The 21,716-nt window shown below is 33.2% G+C and overlaps 2 protein-coding genes across 4 annotated transcripts; both read right to left on the bottom strand.

Annotated features, from left to right (window-relative positions):
* Positions 1-859: 859 nt before the first annotated feature.
* LOC138317264 (calmodulin-like) lies at positions 860-7,733 on the bottom strand. 3 transcript variants are annotated; one of them, XM_069258817.1, is made up of 6 exons: positions 7,311-7,733; positions 6,679-6,699; positions 5,507-5,552; positions 3,731-3,874; positions 3,167-3,409; positions 860-2,803 (listed from the first exon to the last, which is right to left on the bottom strand). In XM_069258817.1, exons 1-6 carry the CDS (start codon positions 7,314-7,316, stop codon positions 2,727-2,729), a joined length of 537 nt encoding a protein of 178 aa, XP_069114918.1. In that variant the 5' UTR covers positions 7,317-7,733; the 3' UTR covers positions 860-2,726. The 3 variants fall into 3 exon arrangements, with proteins under 3 accessions (XP_069114918.1, XP_069114917.1, XP_069114919.1); XM_069258816.1 differs by having other exon boundaries at positions 6,679-6,702; positions 7,311-7,732; XM_069258818.1 differs by lacking the exon at positions 6,679-6,699 and having other exon boundaries at positions 7,311-7,732.
* Positions 7,734-9,215: 1,482 nt separating this feature from the next.
* Positions 9,216-18,795, bottom strand: LOC138317265 (calmodulin-like). Its single transcript, XM_069258819.1, has 5 exons — positions 18,481-18,795; positions 15,823-15,862; positions 15,299-15,442; positions 12,657-12,899; positions 9,216-10,913 (listed from the first exon to the last, which is right to left on the bottom strand). Exons 1-5 carry the CDS (start codon positions 18,481-18,483, stop codon positions 10,876-10,878), a joined length of 468 nt encoding a protein of 155 aa, XP_069114920.1. The 5' UTR covers positions 18,484-18,795; the 3' UTR covers positions 9,216-10,875.
* Positions 18,796-21,716: the final 2,921 nt, after the last annotated feature.

Below are 21,716 nucleotides of genomic sequence, written 5' to 3' on the forward strand. Positions count from 1 at the left end.
TGGTGCCCAAACTTGCCAGCACTATTACAGTGGATGAGATTACTCTTAACAGTTCCGGTGACCCATTCCAATAGCCAGTAGAAAAGTTTTCTTGCAATCAACTAAAAACTGGCGCACACCAATAAACTCAGAATAGCGGATTTATATTGCAGTGCCAGCATTATTGGTGTTTGAAATAGACATTTAGAAGGTCCCAATTTCTATGGAGATTGCTCTTTTTGTGCCTCTTTTTTATTTGTTGATTTCAAACAGCAGTACGGTATAAAGGTGACTCTTTCCATTTTATTTACTTGCATTAATATTCACGGAAATGTTTTTGACTGTAAATGTAGCGAAAGTTAATTCACCACGAATGGAAAAAAATCTAGAGGAAATCTGCAATCTAACCGTAATTCCCTAATCGATTACCTCTTCCAGGGGCTGCGACCGAATGGTTAAGACGTCTCCACATGTGACCACAAGCTCTCCAACTCTGGGTCACGAGTTCGAATCCCGTGTGAGGCGGTTGTCAAGTACTAACTGCTGGTCGGTGGTTTTTCTATTGGTACTCCAGCTTTCCTCTAAATGTGTCTTAAAATGAGTTCATTTTCTTTTTGTTATAATTGATTTAAAAGCTCGTTTTAGAATGATCGTATCAATAAACGACAAGAAGAGAACTCATTTTAAGAGACAGATGATTCGGTCTAGTATTCATCCACCAACAAACCTAACACGTCCTTACACGACCCTGGCTGTTAATAGGACGTTAAACTAACTAAAACCAAACCCATCTTACATTTCTTTACTTTGTTCCTTGTTTTGGGTCATTTCAATTATTGAAAGAAACAACCAGCCCGGAAAATAAACACGCATGATTACATAAAATATGAACAGCTTTATTGAATGCTGCAATTGTAAAGCTATAAATTAATCAGCGAATTGTAACAACAAAAATATACATTCAACAATTCAACCAGTAACATTATAAACCATATAAAATACCTCGCCATTGTCTCGGTATTATACAAGTAATCCATTCAATACTGTGGTGTGACTATCATCTGGGATAAAGATAAAAATGGACAATATTGAACGTCTAATAAAACTGGACAAAACATCCACTGTTTCCAACATATATGTATGTATCAACAGAACCACAACGTCCATCGTATTTTTATGACTTTTCAATGATATAAATGTAAGATGTTTCTGTATAAGATGTTAATTTGTTTATGAAGTTTAATTGCTAAATATTTTTTACACTTTTTGTAAAATGAGAATATTGTATACATTTAGTTATATCATCAAAAATGTTTTATTGCAATTTTCCCTTTCATTAGAAAAATGAAATGGAATAATTACATATATAATACTTCTATTAGTAATAATTTGTGTCAAAATATGCGAGGTCGTTTCCTCCTCAAAGGAACTATGATAGGTATGAAATGGACATGATGAAAAATGAAATATAGAAGATCAAGCTGAAACTCTTGGCCGTCTTTTAATGATAAATGATTGACACTTTCCGTCGTAATAAAAAGAATATATTCAAGTGCATAAGCAATAGTAAAATAATTAATGCAATAATAATAAAGAATACGAAATCTAAATCAATATTGGTATAGTAAAAAATAAGCATCCATAGCCATCAATTAATATGACGGCCGATATATTAAAGTTAAAAAAACATGCGTCCAAAGGTTCGAAGAAATGTGTATCTAAAACGAATCTCGATTATCATATCCAAAGTATGCTTCTTTTGATATGGTGATCACAAAAATGCCATATCGTTAGTTGTCCCGTCGCAATTCATCAAAACAATGTATGATGAATATGTAACATATGTAGTCATATAAAACAAGTATCACAGTGTTGTTGGTTTTATGGAATGATAAAGATACGATCCTCACAGTTTTAAAACCAAAGTGATATTTGATCTGCGTAGCCAGACTAGGAGTAAAACAGTTCAGCTAAATATCCATTATTCAGGAAAAGGTATTCACAAGTAGGCATTGATTCCTTAAGATCTCCCTTATATATATATGTAATATTCAATTCAAAATTGGAAAAAATGCTTTTGATATTTCTTTGTCCTACACTGCATATATGACCATTATCAAGTAACCTTAATCGTTACTTGCCCTACCAGCATACATAATGCTGCATTTAATTCATATTGAATGGCATGTTTTGAAGTTAACATTTTAGCACTCGGCGACATTTGGTAACGGTGTACTGCTGAAAACACTATACAGAATACATAGTAGAATTTAAAACTGCATGCGTAATCAAAGATAGCGTATATTAAAGAAATGTGTGTTCTTCAGTTCGCATTGCTGATAATCAATACCAAATACAAGCAATGAATCATAGCCATTTGAAATACTGTGTTATTGAAAATGCGTCCATTCAAACATGTCATTGAAAAAACTCGCTTTTTGTTTGTTTTCTAAAAGACCTTCAAAGTCACGGTGATAATTAGACACAACTGCATTCATGCTGCTGTGAACCAGGCAGTAAATAGTTATAACGCTTGATGATGGTGTAAAACATCTACCTGAAATCTCAACTAAAACCAAACCACTATCTATTTATCTCTTACAATATTGGTCTGTAAGTCATATGCTCTGCAGCCGGTCACAAGTCCTCTTTATATGAACACCAAGGTATGAAATTGCCTAGGATATGCATATATTGGAATTTCTTACATCGCTGACAATGTAAGTTAATCCTTTCAGAATATTATTTTACTTATCCGCTGCACTTTCCTGTTGTTCCTCTTGATCCTTGACTCCTTCAGGGTTCGCTAACATCTTCACGAATTCTGCAAAATTAACATAAAACAACTTAATGAAATAACTTTGTACACCAGGGTAAGAGTTCTTATTTACTATGAAATTATTTTACGCGAAGAGGAATTCCTGCTATAAACACCAAATAATTAAAATCAATTAATCATGTCTGGTAGTATTTACTTTGAATAAAATAATTTGAAGTCTGTATGCTAAAACGAAAGACAAATCTTATCAAATTCATTTCTTGTTCTGTAGTTAGGAAGTGAAGCAGGGTAGTTGGCCAGTGCTGGTCAAAACGAAGCACAATTAACATCACTTCTAGGATCGTATCTACAGTAACAAGCATGTTGAACGTTAATATGACAAATCACAACCTATCTAAAAATGGATACCTTCATATTCAACAGTGCCGTCACCATCTATGTCAGCGAGTTGTATCATTTCATCAACTTCTTCATCCGGAAGTTTATCGCCAAGATTCGTCATGATATGCCGCAGTTCATCAACTGTTATGTAGCCCCTGTCCTCCCGATCGAACACTCGGAACGCCTCAAATATTTCTTCTGGACTATCTTTGTTTGCATCTTTTTTCTTCATCATTCTCACGAACTCGTCGAATTCAATAGTTCCGTTACCTGAGTTTTTAAAAAGGAAAATCAAAGCTGCATGATAGCAAAACGTTCCTATTAAATATTGAAATATTTCAAAAAGAGTTTATTAAAAAAAATAATATGTTAAACCTATCAATTCTTTTCTTTGACATTTATCAAATCTATTACCGAAAAATAAAGCAATCCACTTGAAGATTAACGCATCACATCTTTTAATACTGATGTATGTCATTTGGACATTATATCATTTTCTTGATTCCGGTTTTCTTTGTCACTCAAGAAGTCTTTTCCCGTACCCAAGTCAGACACACATTTTAATCAGGTCATTGTAACACAATCACTTGCCGTCAGTGTCGACTTCTAAGACCAGCGCCTCCAGTTCCTCCTCAGTAGGGTTTTCCCCTAGGGACCTCATGACAGTGCCCAGTTCTGTCGCCGAGACGGTCCCGTCCCCATCCTTATCGAACACACGGAACGCCATCCGGTATTCTGGAAAAACACAGAAGACGTGACGTGAATGAAACATAAATCTTCGCTCATAGTTCAAAGCTGATAATTGTCCATGATAACTGCACATTACATTGGTTCGTCACATATTCTTAAAAATATAAACACATTTGTGTTCATTGAATTCTGACGACATATTATACTTTGGCAGGATAAGTTTGTTATTGTAATATTTATATTTCGTACATGCAAAATGAATCGTTTTTACGATTACAAGTTGATCGATGATGATGATAACCTATTGTTAAGCGATATTGTGTGGAAAGTCGAGTACAGGAGTAAATTATTACATGCTATATGCACCTTTATCACAAAATCAAGTTGATAGTGTAAAATCATTATTCATTAATAGGATTGAATATGGTATAAATCTGAATATTATTCAAGTAAACGCCAGTTCATTCTGTTGTATACATTATGCATTTCAACATTTGAGAGTGAATTTTAACACAGGCAATATTAAGTATTGTCATTAAAACCATCCGAATAGATTCCGAGCAAATGACGAATTTCATCGTCACAGAAAAATACGTAATGACTAATGACATCAGATTAGCATTTTTTTCAAAATGAGATATGTGATATGCATGGTATAATATTATCACTCGCTTTCATACGAGTAAATGGAATGTGGGATGTTTGAAATGGAGTTTTTGAGCATAAACAAAGCTAATCTATGTCCACACCACCCACCGATATGGGCTTTGTCTTTATAGCGATGCCTACACAGAGAGCATAGCTCAAGCATTAGCGTGTAGGTACAAAGCGGAGTAAATCAATTGATGGCCATCCCAGTAGACCTTTGTGGATATCAATAAGAACCAAAAGACTGAATATTTACACAATGATTAATAGATATACGTTATCGGCGCCACTTTGCAGGAATCTACAAACCTTATGGTTAGAATATTGCTATAAGTTGAAATATTATTATATTGCTGGTGTAGGCTTTGGGATGCTTACGATATCTTGATACTTTATCGATATAAAGATGAAGACCATACACAATGAAGGTATCCTCGAAGGAACCAAAAAGTGGTATGGTAAATGTTCAAAGTTCCAGGAACTTATCATAAGCCACAATTGTTTTGTGGTCTGCACATATAGTTTAATATACACATATACAAAGGAGCAAGGCAACCTTTACCCTCGTTTTGATAATATACCCTCATAAAAAAAAGAGACACAGTTTATCCGAATTGAAATATCCGGATAGGATATAAAAAAAACACTGTTTAACATTGCTACTAGTGTGTGACATCTGATAGAGTGTCGCGGATGAAATGAAAAGAATTGCGTAGGGAAGATAAGTGTTGGTATTACTCTTAAAAGGGACCAAATCTGTAATATTTGGAAGTAATATACCAGAGTTTAAAGGCACATTATATATTACTTTCCGAAATAAAATGTAAATATGTCTAAACAGAATAATAACATCGGAAAGTAAATATCGATGTCCTAAGATAAGGTTATAGCTTCAATTAGATGCTAGATTTCCTGAGTAATTTTGTTAACAGTGCAGATTCATTTCGCTGTTTTGCCGTCTGGCGCGTTGATATTCAACTAACTCACGGTAATTAAGACCTGCTAGTTATCATTGTTATTGTAACTCGCCTTCAATCTGCTCCTCCGCCAAGCCTTCAAACGTCTCATCTATAAGCTGTAAACATATATAGATACTTTTGTAACGAAGCATGGGTTAAAATAAGTACCATAATCATCTGTCCTCAAGAAAATTCAATCTTGATATTTAGCTATTATTGATCACTTTGGAATTTATTTAAAAAAGGATGCTAAAAAAGTAAGCAATAAAACTACAATTACATTGTGATGTAAAAATCATAAAATAGTGATAACGCTTACTTGAAATAAAGTTTGAAATGAAGTTAGATGAAATTCTGTTCAATATTGACATGTCAATGTATGCCTGATACAATAATAATCTGATTTCTTACAATTCTTATCAATGGAATATTTGACATTTTACAAAAGCAAGACCGCACAACGCCAAAGTAATCAAAATTACATTCCAAAACGAATACCGCTACCGGACTGGTTGTCACTGGAAACACATTGCAAAACGAAACACAGTTCACACTGCATCCCCAAACAATGTTAGGAAAATCACAAGCAAATATGCTTATCATGTGCATTGTTCATTCCCACGCATACACTGCATTTACAATGCAATGCATTAAAAGTATCGATTGTAATTTGCTATCATCAGATACATATTTGAAATACTGCTTATAAACCTCATTCTGAGAAATGAAACGCCGAAATATTTCTAGTTCAATATGGCCATCTTTTCTTTTGTTTCTCCATCTTACTGCCAACTTTGCTATTGTGTATTTCCTTTTTGAAATGGGCACCCTCCTTTATGATTTTGTCATATTAAACATGGATTGGTATGTTAGTGCAGCTTTGCCTATTACATTGGGTATAACAGCGTCTGTTCTCCATAAGTTTTACATATTTAGGCAATATTCATTCAATTTCAAATCATCAATTTTATTCTTAATTCTTCCATATATTGCTTCAAAATGGACTATCCTACAAGTTTTCAGTCGAAAATTTTCAGAACGTGATCTTAAAATCAAATCAATTTCAATGGAGCATGCTCTGTCCTAGGTATATGCGTTTTAGCATTTTGTTTACTTCTGTCTCTAACTGCTATGCAATCTCAATAAAAACAACACACTTTGGTAACACAACATGCACTCATGTGACGTCACGAAATTATTAAAAATGAGTCATGGTGGTCCCCATAAAAACAGACAAAATACCTTTTGTTGTTCTGCCGATAACTGCTGTAATAACAAACGAGTGCCTTATCATTTCTAGAGAATATGACATTTTAAAATTAACACAAATTTAACAGTTCACTACCTAATAAGTCGGTGAGTTAAAGACAAACTCGCCATTAGTTGTTCAGACAATTCCATATATTATACAACAATACATTGATTAACCCCATTATGATGTGTTGATTGATGAAGCTGACTATAACAGCACTGTGGCTGTATTTTAGTGAGAAATATATGTTAATGAACGTAATGTCAACATTTATGCAAATGTGTATCAATTGAAAGATATCTCCCCGATTCTATCAGCTAAAATTGAATCCATAAATAATTAATTAATCATATCTGTTGTAAATGTATTCATACGAATATTATTGTCATCAAAATTAATAACTTTCGACTTTAACGAAAAACATCTACAATATTGTTTGTCTCATGATGACCGTATCAATTCAGGTTGATTGTTGTGTTTATTAAACCATATTTACTTATTTGTCAATATTTTATATTTATCGATTATGGGCTGGTTAGCTGCATATATATACACATATATATTCTTGGTAACTTAATATTGTATCTCAACTGAAATCAACAACGATAAATAAATTACTTACCGCCATTTCGCCAGTATTTTAAGTTCCTCTCGCCGTGCGTACTGATTATACCTCGCACAGGTGCTATACGACAATAAATATAATTATCTTTAACAAATTGTCCAAATTCAAAATGGCTGTTGATAATTTTGACGAGGAAGACGACTCACTCTATTGCCACAAGACCGTTTTCCACATGACTACTTCACATAGAGGTATCTTGTTGTAGTTGTACGATTGACGACCCGCGTATTGTTTCAGGTGACCGAGGTTTGATACCACGAGGGGACCTGTTCCTATGTTGTGCCTAACCGAGGTGTCGTGTCGATATCCAGTTATGTATTGATCCCGACTACCCGGTATATACCTATCACACAATACCATTAATGCATCGTGGACACGGGACGTGGAGCTGTCACAGACCTGTCGCTCTAAAGGTATTGTGCGGTGTATGGATTCGCATCGAGGATTTACATAAATATCTTCAAGGTTGTTTTTGCAAATGCTACACCATAGAGCGTATACTTATAAACCTAATCAATGACATGGATACGATTTGACGTGGGTCTCTTTAAAAACTGACGCCCTAATCAACATTATGTGTTAGCTTGTTTCAAAATTTATTGTTTTATTAGTTAATCTCTTTAATATTGTGTGTGATAAGCTATTAGTACGAAGGTTTTACATATCACTGGCCTTAAAGGTATATATATCTCCTACTACAAGGATCGATGATCGACAAACATAGCTGAAGCGGAATCAATCGACAATACGTTCTGGGCCACGGAGTGACAATAGCTTGGCTAAAACCCTTTGAGTATTTTGAAGCAGTGACATATTGATCAAACTACACGAACCAATAATACATACAATAAGTACCATTTCATTATTAAATGGTCAATACAGGTAGAATCAAACCTTGACAGTATCGTCAATATGTTTCTACAAGGCACTGATGCATAGGGAACTCTCCATTTCTATTTTCTAAACCTAACAAAAATTCTATAGTTATTTTTGATTTGCAAATTATCACGCATGACTGCATATTTTATGACCCGATATTTTTATATCTGGTACTGCAATATGTATTTTTGCACAGCTATTTTCAATTGTGTAGAAACAGGAGATATCTTTAGGGCTTCTTTACATGCCACATTTATTGTTGTATGATCAAAGATGACAATATCAGCATCAGGGTCCTTAGAGACATACTGCAAACCATTCCTTTTTGTGATATACTTTTAAAACAATGGTATCAAACTACTATTAGTAAAATCACGAACTAACATATTAACAAATATGTTTTAAGTAACCAGGACACGAAGCATTGTATACGCAAAAAATAAAATGGTTTGCAGTAGAGCAAAAGTGAATAAATGTGATAATTTCAGAATGTTTACAATTTAGTACCTGATAATTCGTACATGTGAGTAGGTCAATATTGGAATGGCTAAATGTATCAAAAGCAGTCAGTAATGTATCCTCTTATCTGATTACATGTACATACATTGTTTTATTTTTTTGTGTCTATTAGTTTGCGTTATATGTCCTTCTTTTTGTGCTTACTAGTTCAAGATATACGGTCTGTAGAATCAGTTTTGATATTCTAGTCAACCGATAATACTGATATCTTAAATAATGAAATATGTATATAAGATAAGAGGAGAAAATGTATCCGATTAATTCTTGTATCTAATCAAAGCGTAATACTAGGCCCTCCTGATGACCAAACCTTCTGTTGTCAGGCTCCAGGATCATGAACCAATCTTAGACCTAGCCAATCAGAAATGATGTAACTTTTATAACATCATCTTTGAGTGGCTATGCCTAAACTTCAGACAGTTTCAGACTTAAATTTGTTTCATGATCCTTATGCCAGGTAAGCACATGAGAATAAATCCCAAACAAAACAACACTACGACACCAATGGATTTAGTATTTTATTCTATATTTACTCACGACATAAGAAGAATGCTTGTAGCTTTGTCACAGAAAGGACGACTTATAATACTTAATAATGTTAATGGTTTATGTAAACAAATACGTATACCAACATGTGCGTGTGAATTCCTCCTACACAGCACAGCAGTAATAATCGGTAGTATCTAACAAATAAATATATGTACTCAAGCATGAATTAGACTGATATGCCAGCTCTGGTCCAACGTAAAGAAATCATTTCAATGATTAACGCAGTTTAAACAAATCTTTTCATTACAAACACATCTATATGTATGTCTATACACACTATAGAATCCAATTCAATTATACGATGCTTTTAAAGACACCTGATTTATAGAGCTCTGGTTAACCAAATATATTGCGTTATTTAATGTTTAACAATCAATTTTACAGGAATGTATTTTCATATGTACATATTTGATATATTCAAATTACAGGTCAATTAAGTGTGCGTATACGTCAAATCAAAACGAATTGTGTGCATACAAAGTCATGAAATACAAAAAATTCTAATGGAAATTCGAACCCGACAAAAATTGACATGCAATTATGCCTTTTGTTAACATGTTGATAGCATATGATGATTGGTAGTATTTGTTTTATTTCAGCTCAAATGCACATTTAAATCCACAGTATTTAGTTTGATAGAGTGACTCAAGGTTGAATGGCAACCATATCTGACAAGGAGAGGATTTTGACGCTATGAAGGACTCGGAAAGTTTTAGTGCTATGCAACATATCTTCCTAAATATCTGTAACAGCCTTTTCGGGAAGTTTGGAATAGTTACATTTAGCTTATAATATACATAGATTTATAAATTGACCATTATTATTGTAATGCCATTATCTACACGTATACACGTTAACGTCTACACGTACCTGGTAATAATCTGTAACTAGTGCTTTGTCCTATTTTGAGGACCAGCTATAAGTCTCCTCAACTAGACTATTCACTGCGCTTATCTATGTATTGCCTGTGGGATATACGATGTTTGAATATCTTATATCAATCGATTACTCTAGAGGACTTTCTATAGATGCGTACTACTTTTAAAAACTATTACCAAATTTGAAAACAAAGATTTGAGCTATAATTACAGAATTCACACAGGTGAAACTGCTATAGAAACAGGATATTTCTATACGAGCAGATTTTCTAGTTTTGAAGCAGATATTGGAAAACAAAAATATGCCAGGGCTGGCTATTAGGATTTTATTTACAGACTCAATGACTTTGCTTTTCATGGGCTTTACCCATAAATTTATATTATATGATTTGGTCAATGATATAGAACTGGTATTGGCTGGATGCGATATATGGTACATTTTATTGCTTCCCGATTATACATCACAATAACAAGCTCGTTTCTAAAGCATTTCAAAAACGTCCTGACGTAACGGGAATAAATTCATAGACAGTACACACAGGAAAAAATAACAAAAAATGTATAACAGTTGAAAGCAACAGACAAGCATAACCCTAACCTTTAGTCTTAACAGAAACATCCTTTGTTTATTATTGTAACAGCGATTATATTAATTGATTTACACAAACACGTTAATAAGATATCTATTACATTTTGGTCACTCTTGAACGTCACGAGATTGGTAACCTATAGATGCTTCACGTCACTTGCCCTTGACTCATCATAGTTACGAATTCTGAAAGATATAAATGATATTAGAATTGATTATAATGTCTGATTTCAAGAACGAAGATCCGATGATTCTGGTATCATTGTAACATTATCATACTCTTAAAACGTTTTGAAATATTCATCAATATTTAGATTCGCACGTCACAAGTATTACAAAAACTAACCATAAACCATATGTTCCATAACAATGATACTGTATTTCAATGGTTAATTAAAGGGACGATTCAATGAGGCTAATTCTGTTACATAACAACAAAGCAAAATATGACATAGATGTATTGTTCTACATTCCTTATGAAACATATAACAAGAAATATTGACAAATTTTGCGACATTGTTAAGTATTTTGATTGATACTGTTGAAATTCAAAATCGTTGATCAATACGATTAAGCATGTACAACATGGATATGTACGATGTACCCATACCCGAGGTAGCCAATGTCACGCACGTTAAACAAATGCAATATATAACTACCGAGGAGTTGATGAAATTATTTTTAGACAAGAACATGCATCTGATAAGATCAATTTGAATAGTTCTAGACAAAAAAAATCTTTACTACACTGGCAATGGCCAGGGTTCGGCATATAAGACATCCGACAACTATGTGTAATGGCGGACATTAAGTGGGTTTGAACGTTTCACAATAAGGCATTAACAAACTTTTTCAAATAAAAGTATAGACACATTCATAATAAAATGGTTAGCAGATCGATCAATATTGTACTGAGTCGGACAACATGTAATATGTATGCAGGTAATGTATGCATTCAGTCATCTGTGCGGTTTTACGATACGAAGATCGAATGTGCTGCTAAACAGAATTATAACGTAATGTTTGTCAATAAGGTAAGAGCGTCACAGTCTATTTGAGGAATTGTACACCATCAATAGCAACATACAACGAGGATCACTGGGGCGTGGAAGGCAACTACGTTTACTGGCTTAATATTTGTCTGTCCTTGTGACGGATGAATAGTCTATGTGAATTTAGCAGTTTCGTTCTAATGGATCATCTAATGAGGCAATGTGTATAAATAAATTATTTTAGCACCGAATTATATCAAATTGTTTACATACCATAGCAAAACAAGATGGTTTGCGCATGGGTGTAAAGGCCTTGGCAAAATTCTAGATTTATTGACTGAATATCTCTGTGTTGTTTTTACCTTTTTTAAGTTTTGTATCGAATACTCCTGACAATCAAAATGTGTTTAAAATCAAAATATTAACTTGGCGCGCGGTGTCCATGAACCAGGTGACCATGGTTTGAAACACATGTTAAATAAATATAGTGCAATGTCGCCTTTCTCCGGATACTACCATTTCTTCCGATAAAAAACACCCCTCTCATGTTTCTGTTCGAGACAATAAGAATAATACAATACTTTATTAATAATAAACTTTATTACTAATTGTTTTCAAATAAACAAAACATAAAGGACTGAATATGTGTAATTCTATTAGGGATAATTATCAAATTATGTGTTGTTATTGATGTGGTTGTGAGCATGAAAACCCATTGCCATTGTTGAATAGTTTGAGCTTTTTATTTATTTCATGGTAAAGATGTTAAGAATAATTTATTGCCTCACGAAAAAGTCCATGGCATCATGTCATATTTAGAACGAAGTACTAATTGCGTATTCGCCAAAAGCAAAGCAAGTTTTTTTTTTTTTTGTTTTTTTTTTTACATATTTAAAAAAAACAATTTGCCATCGATATAATCGAAGAAAGATTTTACCTTGGAAATCGATCTCCCCATCTCCGTTACTGTCCGCCTCGCGTAACATCTCCTTCACCTCATCGTCTGTCAGTTTTTCACCGATGGATGTCAGTGCAGATTTGAGCTCCTCGAAACTTATCTTGCCACTTTCGTCTTTATCAAATACTTTAAATGCTGTACGAAGTTCTGCTTCCACATCAGTATCAGCCATTACTGTTTTCATCCTTATCGAAAAATCATTGAAGTTCAACATTCCATCACCTGTAGAAATCAATCAAAGCAATGAAGTAAATACTTAACCAGGATATGTTTTAGCAAAGTAGAATGACAACCAGGAAATATACATTAAGTTACATTAAATTTGAATGCTACTGTTATTGTTTTCTAATGGAAATATCATCTTATATAACTTCTGATAAAACTATATAAAAAACGTTTAAAAATCTTATAATAGATAGAGATCTTAAGGTATGTGGGTGAAAACCTATTTTTCTTAGTTCTGTTATAAGTATAAATATATTTTGTTTTGAAATGTTAAATGTCAGACAGCGCAATATACATGGTTATATATTATATTCTTGGAATAAATGTTTGTTTGTTTGAATAATTAATGTCCTATTAACAGACAGGGTCTTGTAAGGACGGCCTCCTATGTATGAGATGTGTAGCATGTTTGTAGTGCGAGGTGCGTGTTTTGGGAGACAGCGGTATGTTCGTGTTGTGTCTTCTTGTATAGTGGAACTGTTACCCTTTTTATAGTGTTATACAGTATCACTGAAGCATGCTACTAAAGAAACCAAACAACACACCCCATCCGGTCACATCATAGTGACAACGGGCGAACCAGTCGTCCTACTCCCTGTATGCTGAGTGCTAAGCAGGATCAGAAACGTCCATTTTTAAGGACTACGGTGAGTCTCGGTCAGGGGACAGGACCCAAAGCCTACCTCACATGGGCGAGCATTCAATAGAAGGCCAAAAGTGAGGCGGTGTCAAAGAAGACGTTAGGGATAATAGATTCAGTTAGGAAGAAGAGAAAACATAAGATCAAATATTAAATCGCGTTATACAATCATGCAATAGAGGCAGCAGAAAAATAAAAATGACAAAAACAAATAAACAATCATATTATTTTAGACGTTTTATGAATAATGGGCACTACGAGCATTTAAATCAGATGATTGGCCATATATCTGTAACTTCTATTCCAATAAATAAATTAAAAGAAATGACATTTAGGTGACTGCAGTTGATGGTTGATGTTGCATTGATTGTCCTTTAGAGTATATGGGAGCAGTGTTCGTCAGCGCAGGGTATTGTTGAGCGGCGCATTCGTATGAGCAAATGTTTTTTCTGCACGGAAGCTGCACATTCAAATGAGTCTTAACATGAAGTAGCAGAGGTATTATAACCCTGTTGGTTTATGAGGAGATATAGCAGAAACATCTTATTGAAACGACATCGTCAGCATTTTCAAGCATACAAGGGATGATTTCAAACGACATGACTATCATCAGAAAGACTGTTGCTATATTGTTTTTGATGTAAATTAACAATTATTATCATGTCTTGTGAATCATGTGCACCTTGTTATTTGAAAGCTCAGCCTTTACAAAGTTGGTTTATAAATTAAAACAACCTACTACAGAGTATCCATTGTTTAATTAAATACCGCCGGGGTATAGTATTACTTGTAGAGATGTAATTGCCTCATAAATTCTAGGGGATCATTTGCTTTCCAGGCGAGTTATCAATTACAGTGAGAAGTTACCTTTGGAAGTTATTGAACAAATAATGATAAATTAATTACAACCGCCTTGCTGATAAACTAAATCAACATGAAAGGACAAGAATTTTCTGCAATAGACCTTATTATGTAAACATTACATCAGCCCAAATGTGGCTTGCATGTAATCAGCACCATCAGCATGAAATCGATGGTTGACGAAAAGATTTTTCAGCTGGTTGTTTATTTTATTTGGAAAATCAATTCATTGATTGACACGTAAAAGTACTTAATATGGTCGCGTTGTGATAGTTGTGATCAGTGCTAGCGTCACAATAAATTTTGAGTAATTTCCATTAAATGCTTCAATCAGCGAACTTTAATCTTAGCGAGCTTTTATTGATTCAGAAAGGCGATGATATTTTCGCAATTTCCTGGCACATTGCTATGATCGCGGAAATAAGAACTCATGAATATTCCGACGTTTACAGTAATTGATTAACATAGAACTGTACGCGAAAGCAATCTTAGTAACCGACTGCCACAATATGGTGGTATATTGAGGCATGCATTTTGTCCCGTATCAATGCAGTGAATATTTCGTCTGAGTGATTAAATACAACGACAATGTTAAAATGTACTTATCATGAATTCCAAGAAGCCAATTGGTAAACATGATTGTATAGGTACATATATCAGTGGTCATTCATAACTGTATGCAAATTTTCGTCTTTCTTATTTTGAATTGCAGTTAAAACAATGCGTCTCCCTCTTTATTTTGAAAATGTTTTCATAAGTCACATCCGAAAGGTCTAAAAACTCTATACAGAGATATCAAATGCTTGTATTTTAGTCAGACAAATTAACCAACTCTCCGAGTTGCAGACTAATAATTGCATAAGACAACGGTATAAACATTCTTCAAAGTCCTTACCATCAATGTCCATATCTTTGAGTAAATCATTCACTTCTTCTTTTGTTGGGTTAAGTCCTAAGACTTGCATGAGTGCTTCAAGTCGCTCAGGTCTGACAGTTCCATTGTCTTCAGGGTCGAACATTCGAAATGCTTCACGCAGTCCTTGAATACAAAAAAAGAATCACAGTCTAGAATCCATGGAACGAAAGATTGTGAAGCAAAGCACACAGCTATTCATACTGAATGTTAATTAAAAAATAACCATTAGTACCAATTAGTCACGTTGAAGAATATAAAGCCTTCTAAAGCAGGGAAAACAGGAGCTAAATGGTCCTATATGGTCAATCGTCCACGGCGATAATTTCAATTGATAAATGATCATCAATATTATCTACATTTTACCTTTTTCCCTCTTTCTGATCTTATTCCATAATGTGAACTCAATTATATAAAACGACTTCATTTTACCTTGAATAGATAACGACCATACCTTTCATTTTGGAGTTACCACCGAGTGTAAACCGAACATAAGATATACTTACGTGCGTCATCATTATCGTCGACTTTACCTGGCGGTGCACTCTACAAAGTAACCATAGCAACATTAACTACGTGTTACCAAATTAATGTAATATTACGTTTTTTCCTTTGAATAATACATTAACATTAATGAATATCGATTAGATAGGTATACAGCTAATGTTACTTATAATTTGTTATACAGCATCTGTGAACAGACTGTTACTATTGACATATGTTATTGTTATGTGTGACGCATATCATTTGCATTTACCATTTTCCATTTTTCATGGTGCAGAAAAAAATTTATGCGTAAATCGAACAAGTACATGAAATAAACAACATATGTTCTCATTTACTATTTACTGCTCTGGCACCTTAAGTACAATTTATTATGTCACTTAATCTGTTATGAATTAATGTATGAGAAACGCTTTGAATCGTGCTTGTCAGACTAAACATTCCTATTGCAGATTTGTATATGTTTTGGAAAGTGCTGTTTAGTTTCACCAAGTTTCCTTGAATATATTGACTGAACGGCTACTTGAATTAAATGAGGTATCTGCAAATTCCTGTATTTCATACTTGAATGTTTGAAGTGCATGTATGTAGGCAGTTATTTTGATAGGTTGATATGCAATATGATGTTAACGAATATTATATTTGATAGCTGATTGTAAATGATAAAAATATGGCAGTGTTTATAATCGGCATTCACTCAAACCAGTTTTATTGTTTACCAATTATATTAGATATACAGGTAGGCAATGGTTCCTTACCAAAATATGTTTAATATGCATCGGTGTAACAATAACACGAAAACATAACATGGATATTTACACATTAGGCATGTCACACAATCCTGGAAGCATTTGGTTATTTTGAATCAGTTTGTCAAAATAAGGTGTATAATTTTCATTAGTTATGCCTGAGTTCTTATCAGCTATTGCAGTATTCTATGGATATCATTAGTTATATATGGACTAGGGTATTGTTGTAACATATATAGTGTGTATGTGTGTGTCGTGTACCTGCTCGTACGTGTCCTTATATCTCGGAATGAATCAAGAATCAATTTCCTTACACTTATTTCTTCTGTTAAAATAGGTCAAGGTAATAATTATTTATCACTACAGTTCCATTTTGTACGTGTACTCAACAAGGAACCACCAAAACACAGTAGTATAAAATATAAACTTCTGCCTTTAATAAAACAGCTGTCGTTTAGCTGGGGTAATGTGATAAAGGTTATTTTTTTGACGAAATGACAAACATTAATCAATTATCATCCATTTCTGGGTTTAACAATCATACTTTATATACTACATTCTGTAGCTTTGAATATGATTTTCTGAATTTCAGCTATAGTAATACTTCCTACACGTTTCTTGACCAAGAATGTACTCATGAATATTTATGAAAAATATAAAAACAAATGTCGGTGTGTTTTAGAGCATTAAAATTTAATTTTTCTGTCAAGAGTGTTACGAAGTTAAAATATGTAATCCAATATACGTAGATATTTTAAAAATTACACTATAGTTTAAAGCGGTAATGTAAAAGATATGAAAATTGCTTTGTATCTTTCATTACACCTGACAATTTCTACATTCATGTTCAGTATTTGACTGATCGTTGGTTCTATTTCAACCAAATTTCAGCTTACTTTGTGCGATGTCATGCGCAATCGGTCGTATTTTAAAAAAAATCGTCTTTTTTTTACACGGCGGAACAACGTACTATATGAACGGAACTGAAGGTCATTAATTGTTATTTATTAGATATGTAGTCTCTTTGGTAAATGTCGTATGGATTATTTGATGTGTATGCTACAATCTGTATGTACGTGAACAAAATTAACCATAGGACGGCACTCTAACGAACGCAACGTTTGAACAATTATCTGTATATGTATCTGTATGTAGTTTCTGATATTCCGAACAGACGGATTATGGTCAAAAGAAAAAGGGGATGATGATGAAGGTAGAGAGGTTGATTATGATGACGACGATGAAGACAATCTAGTTTAACAGATCCTGCCATACCCTTAAGATGAATATCGTGGTTCAGTAACATTCAACATTACAAGATATTCCACTGTCTTGCTGGTGTCTGACGATTCTGGCAATGATTTGTACGCAGTATTTTTATTCGACAAGCCAATCATAAGATTGAACACAAATCTTAAATAATTTCTGCATGACATGGTCTACATAATAGAACCTGTGATCACGGCAAATACGACATAGTCTTTATAGAAATATATTCATGATTACTGTTGCAGTGTACAAAACAAAATGAGTCCTTCTTATTCAAAATGGCATTTTCAAATTAGCAAAATGGAATTTCTGCATAGTAGCGTAATAAACTCCATGATTGGTTCTCGCTTTATCGCGTTTTTTTCGTTTAAATATATTAGAAAATCATTATATGAGGCTAAATATTGTTTCAGCTATGATATATAAAGTTGCCAAAAAGACTTTTCGTTACATCTGAAAACAAAGTATATATTTTCATATTAACCATTAATAGGAACTCTAAACATGATAGGTAATGGCAGAACTCAACAAAAATATAGAGGGTAGTAAAGATTTTAGGCATGTGGAAAATGATATCACTTAGTTTATGAAACTAAAAAACGAAAACATATGAAACATAGATAATTAATCAAAATCACTCACCATTATTATTTCATCGAATGCACAGTCTTATGTGAATTCCAAACATCAGGGACACTATGCAAGTCTTACTGTCCGCAGAGTTTAGCATATATTAGTATTGAGGGACCCTTTCTGGCTTAGTCCTGACACATTTGTGGCACCAAGAGGTGTTTTAGGTCAATCGTTTATTGTTGTACAGAGGTATCCACAGATGATCGCAGTTATGATACTGTTTAAACCTGCAGGATGAACCTTGGTGGTAAACATTTAAACAACAATTCACCTGTCAGAATGCAATAGCCGGCTTTGTCATGGTGGTCCCTACCTAGAGTACGGGACGACAATTACACCTGCGGATGTGTATACACATTTGCAATTAAATTTTAAGGACCACTGATTTGTTTTATCTACAATTACCGGTTAAGGATTGTTAATGTTTACAAGATTATATATTGAGGTATCTATGTAAAAGTACACTCAGCCTAATACTTTGTATAAAAATTCTTGTCATTAATTTTCTGCACGATCAACTCCCCTTTATATGATGCGTGGTAAAAGTTTCCACTGTAATTGTGTGTCGAATTTATCGTGAATTTAATTATACGCCTTTAATATTATTCAATTTCAAGAGTCTCCCTTATATCTTTACAAATTAAATAAAAGAAATATATAACTTAAAGATGCTCCATCGCTTACAAATGATATTTTTCCTCTATCAAAAACAGCAACAGACGATAGAGTATTTTTCTTCAGTTACAAAAGTTTCCGCTTTACACCATTACCAACATTGAAAAGTTTGAACCTCTTTATTTTACGTCAAGATAAAAATATTAAAAATGATTAAATGCATCCCGAAAAAATCCCACGGCACTATGTCCTTTATGGAATGGAGTACTGATCGCGTATGCACCAAAAACGAAATGAATTATTTTATATCATTTTTTCGTGTTAAGTAGACACATATACATACACAATTAAACACCAATTATTGTTCAAATGATGAGTGTCATCTATGCTCTGTCGACGGTGGAGCATCTATAAGCAATTTCGCATGAATTGTTTTCTTGGAAAATCGCATTTTTTATAGATATTTTACAAAGTAAATCATTATTGTATGCATAAGGATTTGATAGTGATTACTTGCAATGGGAAACGTTATTAATTCCCCGCAGAAAGAAAAGTAGTTACCGTATTATCTCAACATAATGATACTGTATGTTGTGATATGGGAAAAGACAAATACACCAGAGAGTAATAAGCTATACTGTACCATTTTCATAACCATAAATGTCTCTACAATCATCATATAAAGTTTCTTTTCGTGGACATCTGCTATTTTTATAATAATATGATATATATTTCAGTTTAATTTACTAATTTTGATAAAATGTCAGATTGTGTTATCCTCAAAACACAGCTATCGATATGACTTTGATTAATACTACTATGCTCTTCTTCGATATCAAAGTACATTTTCCTGCAATCGTAATAGCACTATAAAATATATCAAAGCACAAAACAGTATAAAAATGCCTACGTGCCATAATACATAGTACGTATAGATCAAAATTATACTCCTTGATTTACACCCTTTCTTCACCCTAATGATCCTTATGTGTGTTATGAAAACACCGATCGTATCGCCTACAGTACATATACGTGAATATCTGATTGTTCTAGGGTGATTCTAAGGTGACATGAATAAGTACCTGTCCGTTCAAAGGACACTTAAACTCTAGAAATACCCACCTCAATTACGTTTGTGGTGTTGCTTAACAAAATAACATGATAATTTTTTGTTTGTGTCTTTAACGTAAAACACACAATTCAATTAACGATTACAATGCTTTAAGGTCATTACCATAATGTTTATTTCTATGCCTTGGTTAAGCCGACTAATCATTTTAGATAGCTTTAATTGACGAGGTTGGTGGCCTGTATTTATTTAAGGCATTGTTATCTTTTGCATTCCGTTTTCAACTGGTGCATCTGAAAAGTTTACTGGTATATCCTTGTAATAACAGAAAAGTCTTTTATGTAATCGACATTAATTAACTGATGAATTTACTTTGAAGTAAATAGATAGTGTAATGTAATTAATTTTGATTTAGCATGAAGTTATTCAAGATTGTAATAACAATGTATTGGAACATACATGTCATACTTTAGTCCACAGCAAATGCATTAATCAAACTCAAGATTTCAAGAGACGATTTTAGTTCACATTATAGTTTTTGGTACTTGGTGTGTAAAATACAAATTAATATTTTTTTAAATTATCTATTGTTATTTTACTGGATGTCTAAAGTAATGTTATTGGTATTTGTTCGATAAATTGTTCAACGACAAGTTATTCAGCTAGATTTATTTTCCTTTTTGGCATAAAGTCCATTTTGTATCAACAATCCTATATTGTCTTAAGGATACTAATATCCAAACATGCAATAAATTTTATCGCTTATAAGCTATCCAAAATGTATTGCCTTTTTAACACAGCCGTTAAGTATGACAATATTTGGCTCTAATTATATATTGAAAACGAAGTCACTTAATACGCATGTTGTAATATGATGGATGAGCCGTCGTTTCATCTGTGAATGAAGCAGACTTGAAAATGCTTGTAAAATTACTGGAACTGTGACCCAATGATTAAGTTATACAGTGACCATGGCAATCAAATGTCATGCCTAAAATGATACACTTACGAATAATCCATTTACAGTTTTGTTTATTATGAGTGGTAATTAATACATAATGCATGGTGTACCAAATTGTAGACATAATCCTTTATTACACAATTTAACCAAGCTTGAGAAATGTCGATTCAAAGAGTATTTAATTATTGACCAAAATACGTGTTCCGCGACATACTGTAAGTCCTAAGATCCTGACTATATGGCTATGTGCAAGTTCTCTTCTCCTTATGTTGCTTCATCAATATGTAGTACAGGTTATCTTTAATATTGATACTTTGATCTATCTTCATTTTGCTCAATAGTTGGGTTTATATGGACACCATTAATAATTTATTCGAAAAAGGTGGATTTTAAGTGTATAACTATATATCCTAATCCAATTTGTATTCATGCAAATAAATTTTGTATTAATCAAATCAAAACTAGTGTCTATAAATTATTATTGTATTGAACTGAACGCATTTAAGATAAAATGAGAGAAAGACGTTTCGTCTGTCTATTTAAAGCTAAATATACAACATGTGTAAAAATATCTTTGTGACGTCACAATGTAATGCTATA

The sequence above is a fragment of the Argopecten irradians genome, chromosome 3, assembly GCF_041381155.1.
Source record: "Argopecten irradians isolate NY chromosome 3, Ai_NY, whole genome shotgun sequence".
NCBI lineage: Eukaryota > Metazoa > Mollusca > Bivalvia > Pectinida > Pectinidae > Argopecten > Argopecten irradians.

Coding starts and splice junctions, on each gene's coding strand:
- LOC138317264 (XM_069258816.1), bottom strand. Junction 5,553..6,678: donor TATCGGCAGAACAACAAAAG/GTATTTTGTCTG, acceptor ATATGTTTACAG/CTTATAGATGAGACGTTTGA. Junction 3,410..3,730: donor CTTAGAAGTCGACACTGACG/GCAAGTGATTGT, acceptor TTAAAAACTCAG/GTAACGGAACTATTGAATTC.
- LOC138317265 (XM_069258819.1), bottom strand. Junction 12,900..15,298: donor CAAAGATATGGACATTGATG/GTAAGGACTTTG, acceptor TGATTTCTACAG/GTGATGGAATGTTGAACTTC. Junction 10,914..12,656: donor TGGGGAGATCGATTTCCAAG/GTAAAATCTTTC, acceptor TATATCTTTCAG/AATTCGTAACTATGATGAGT.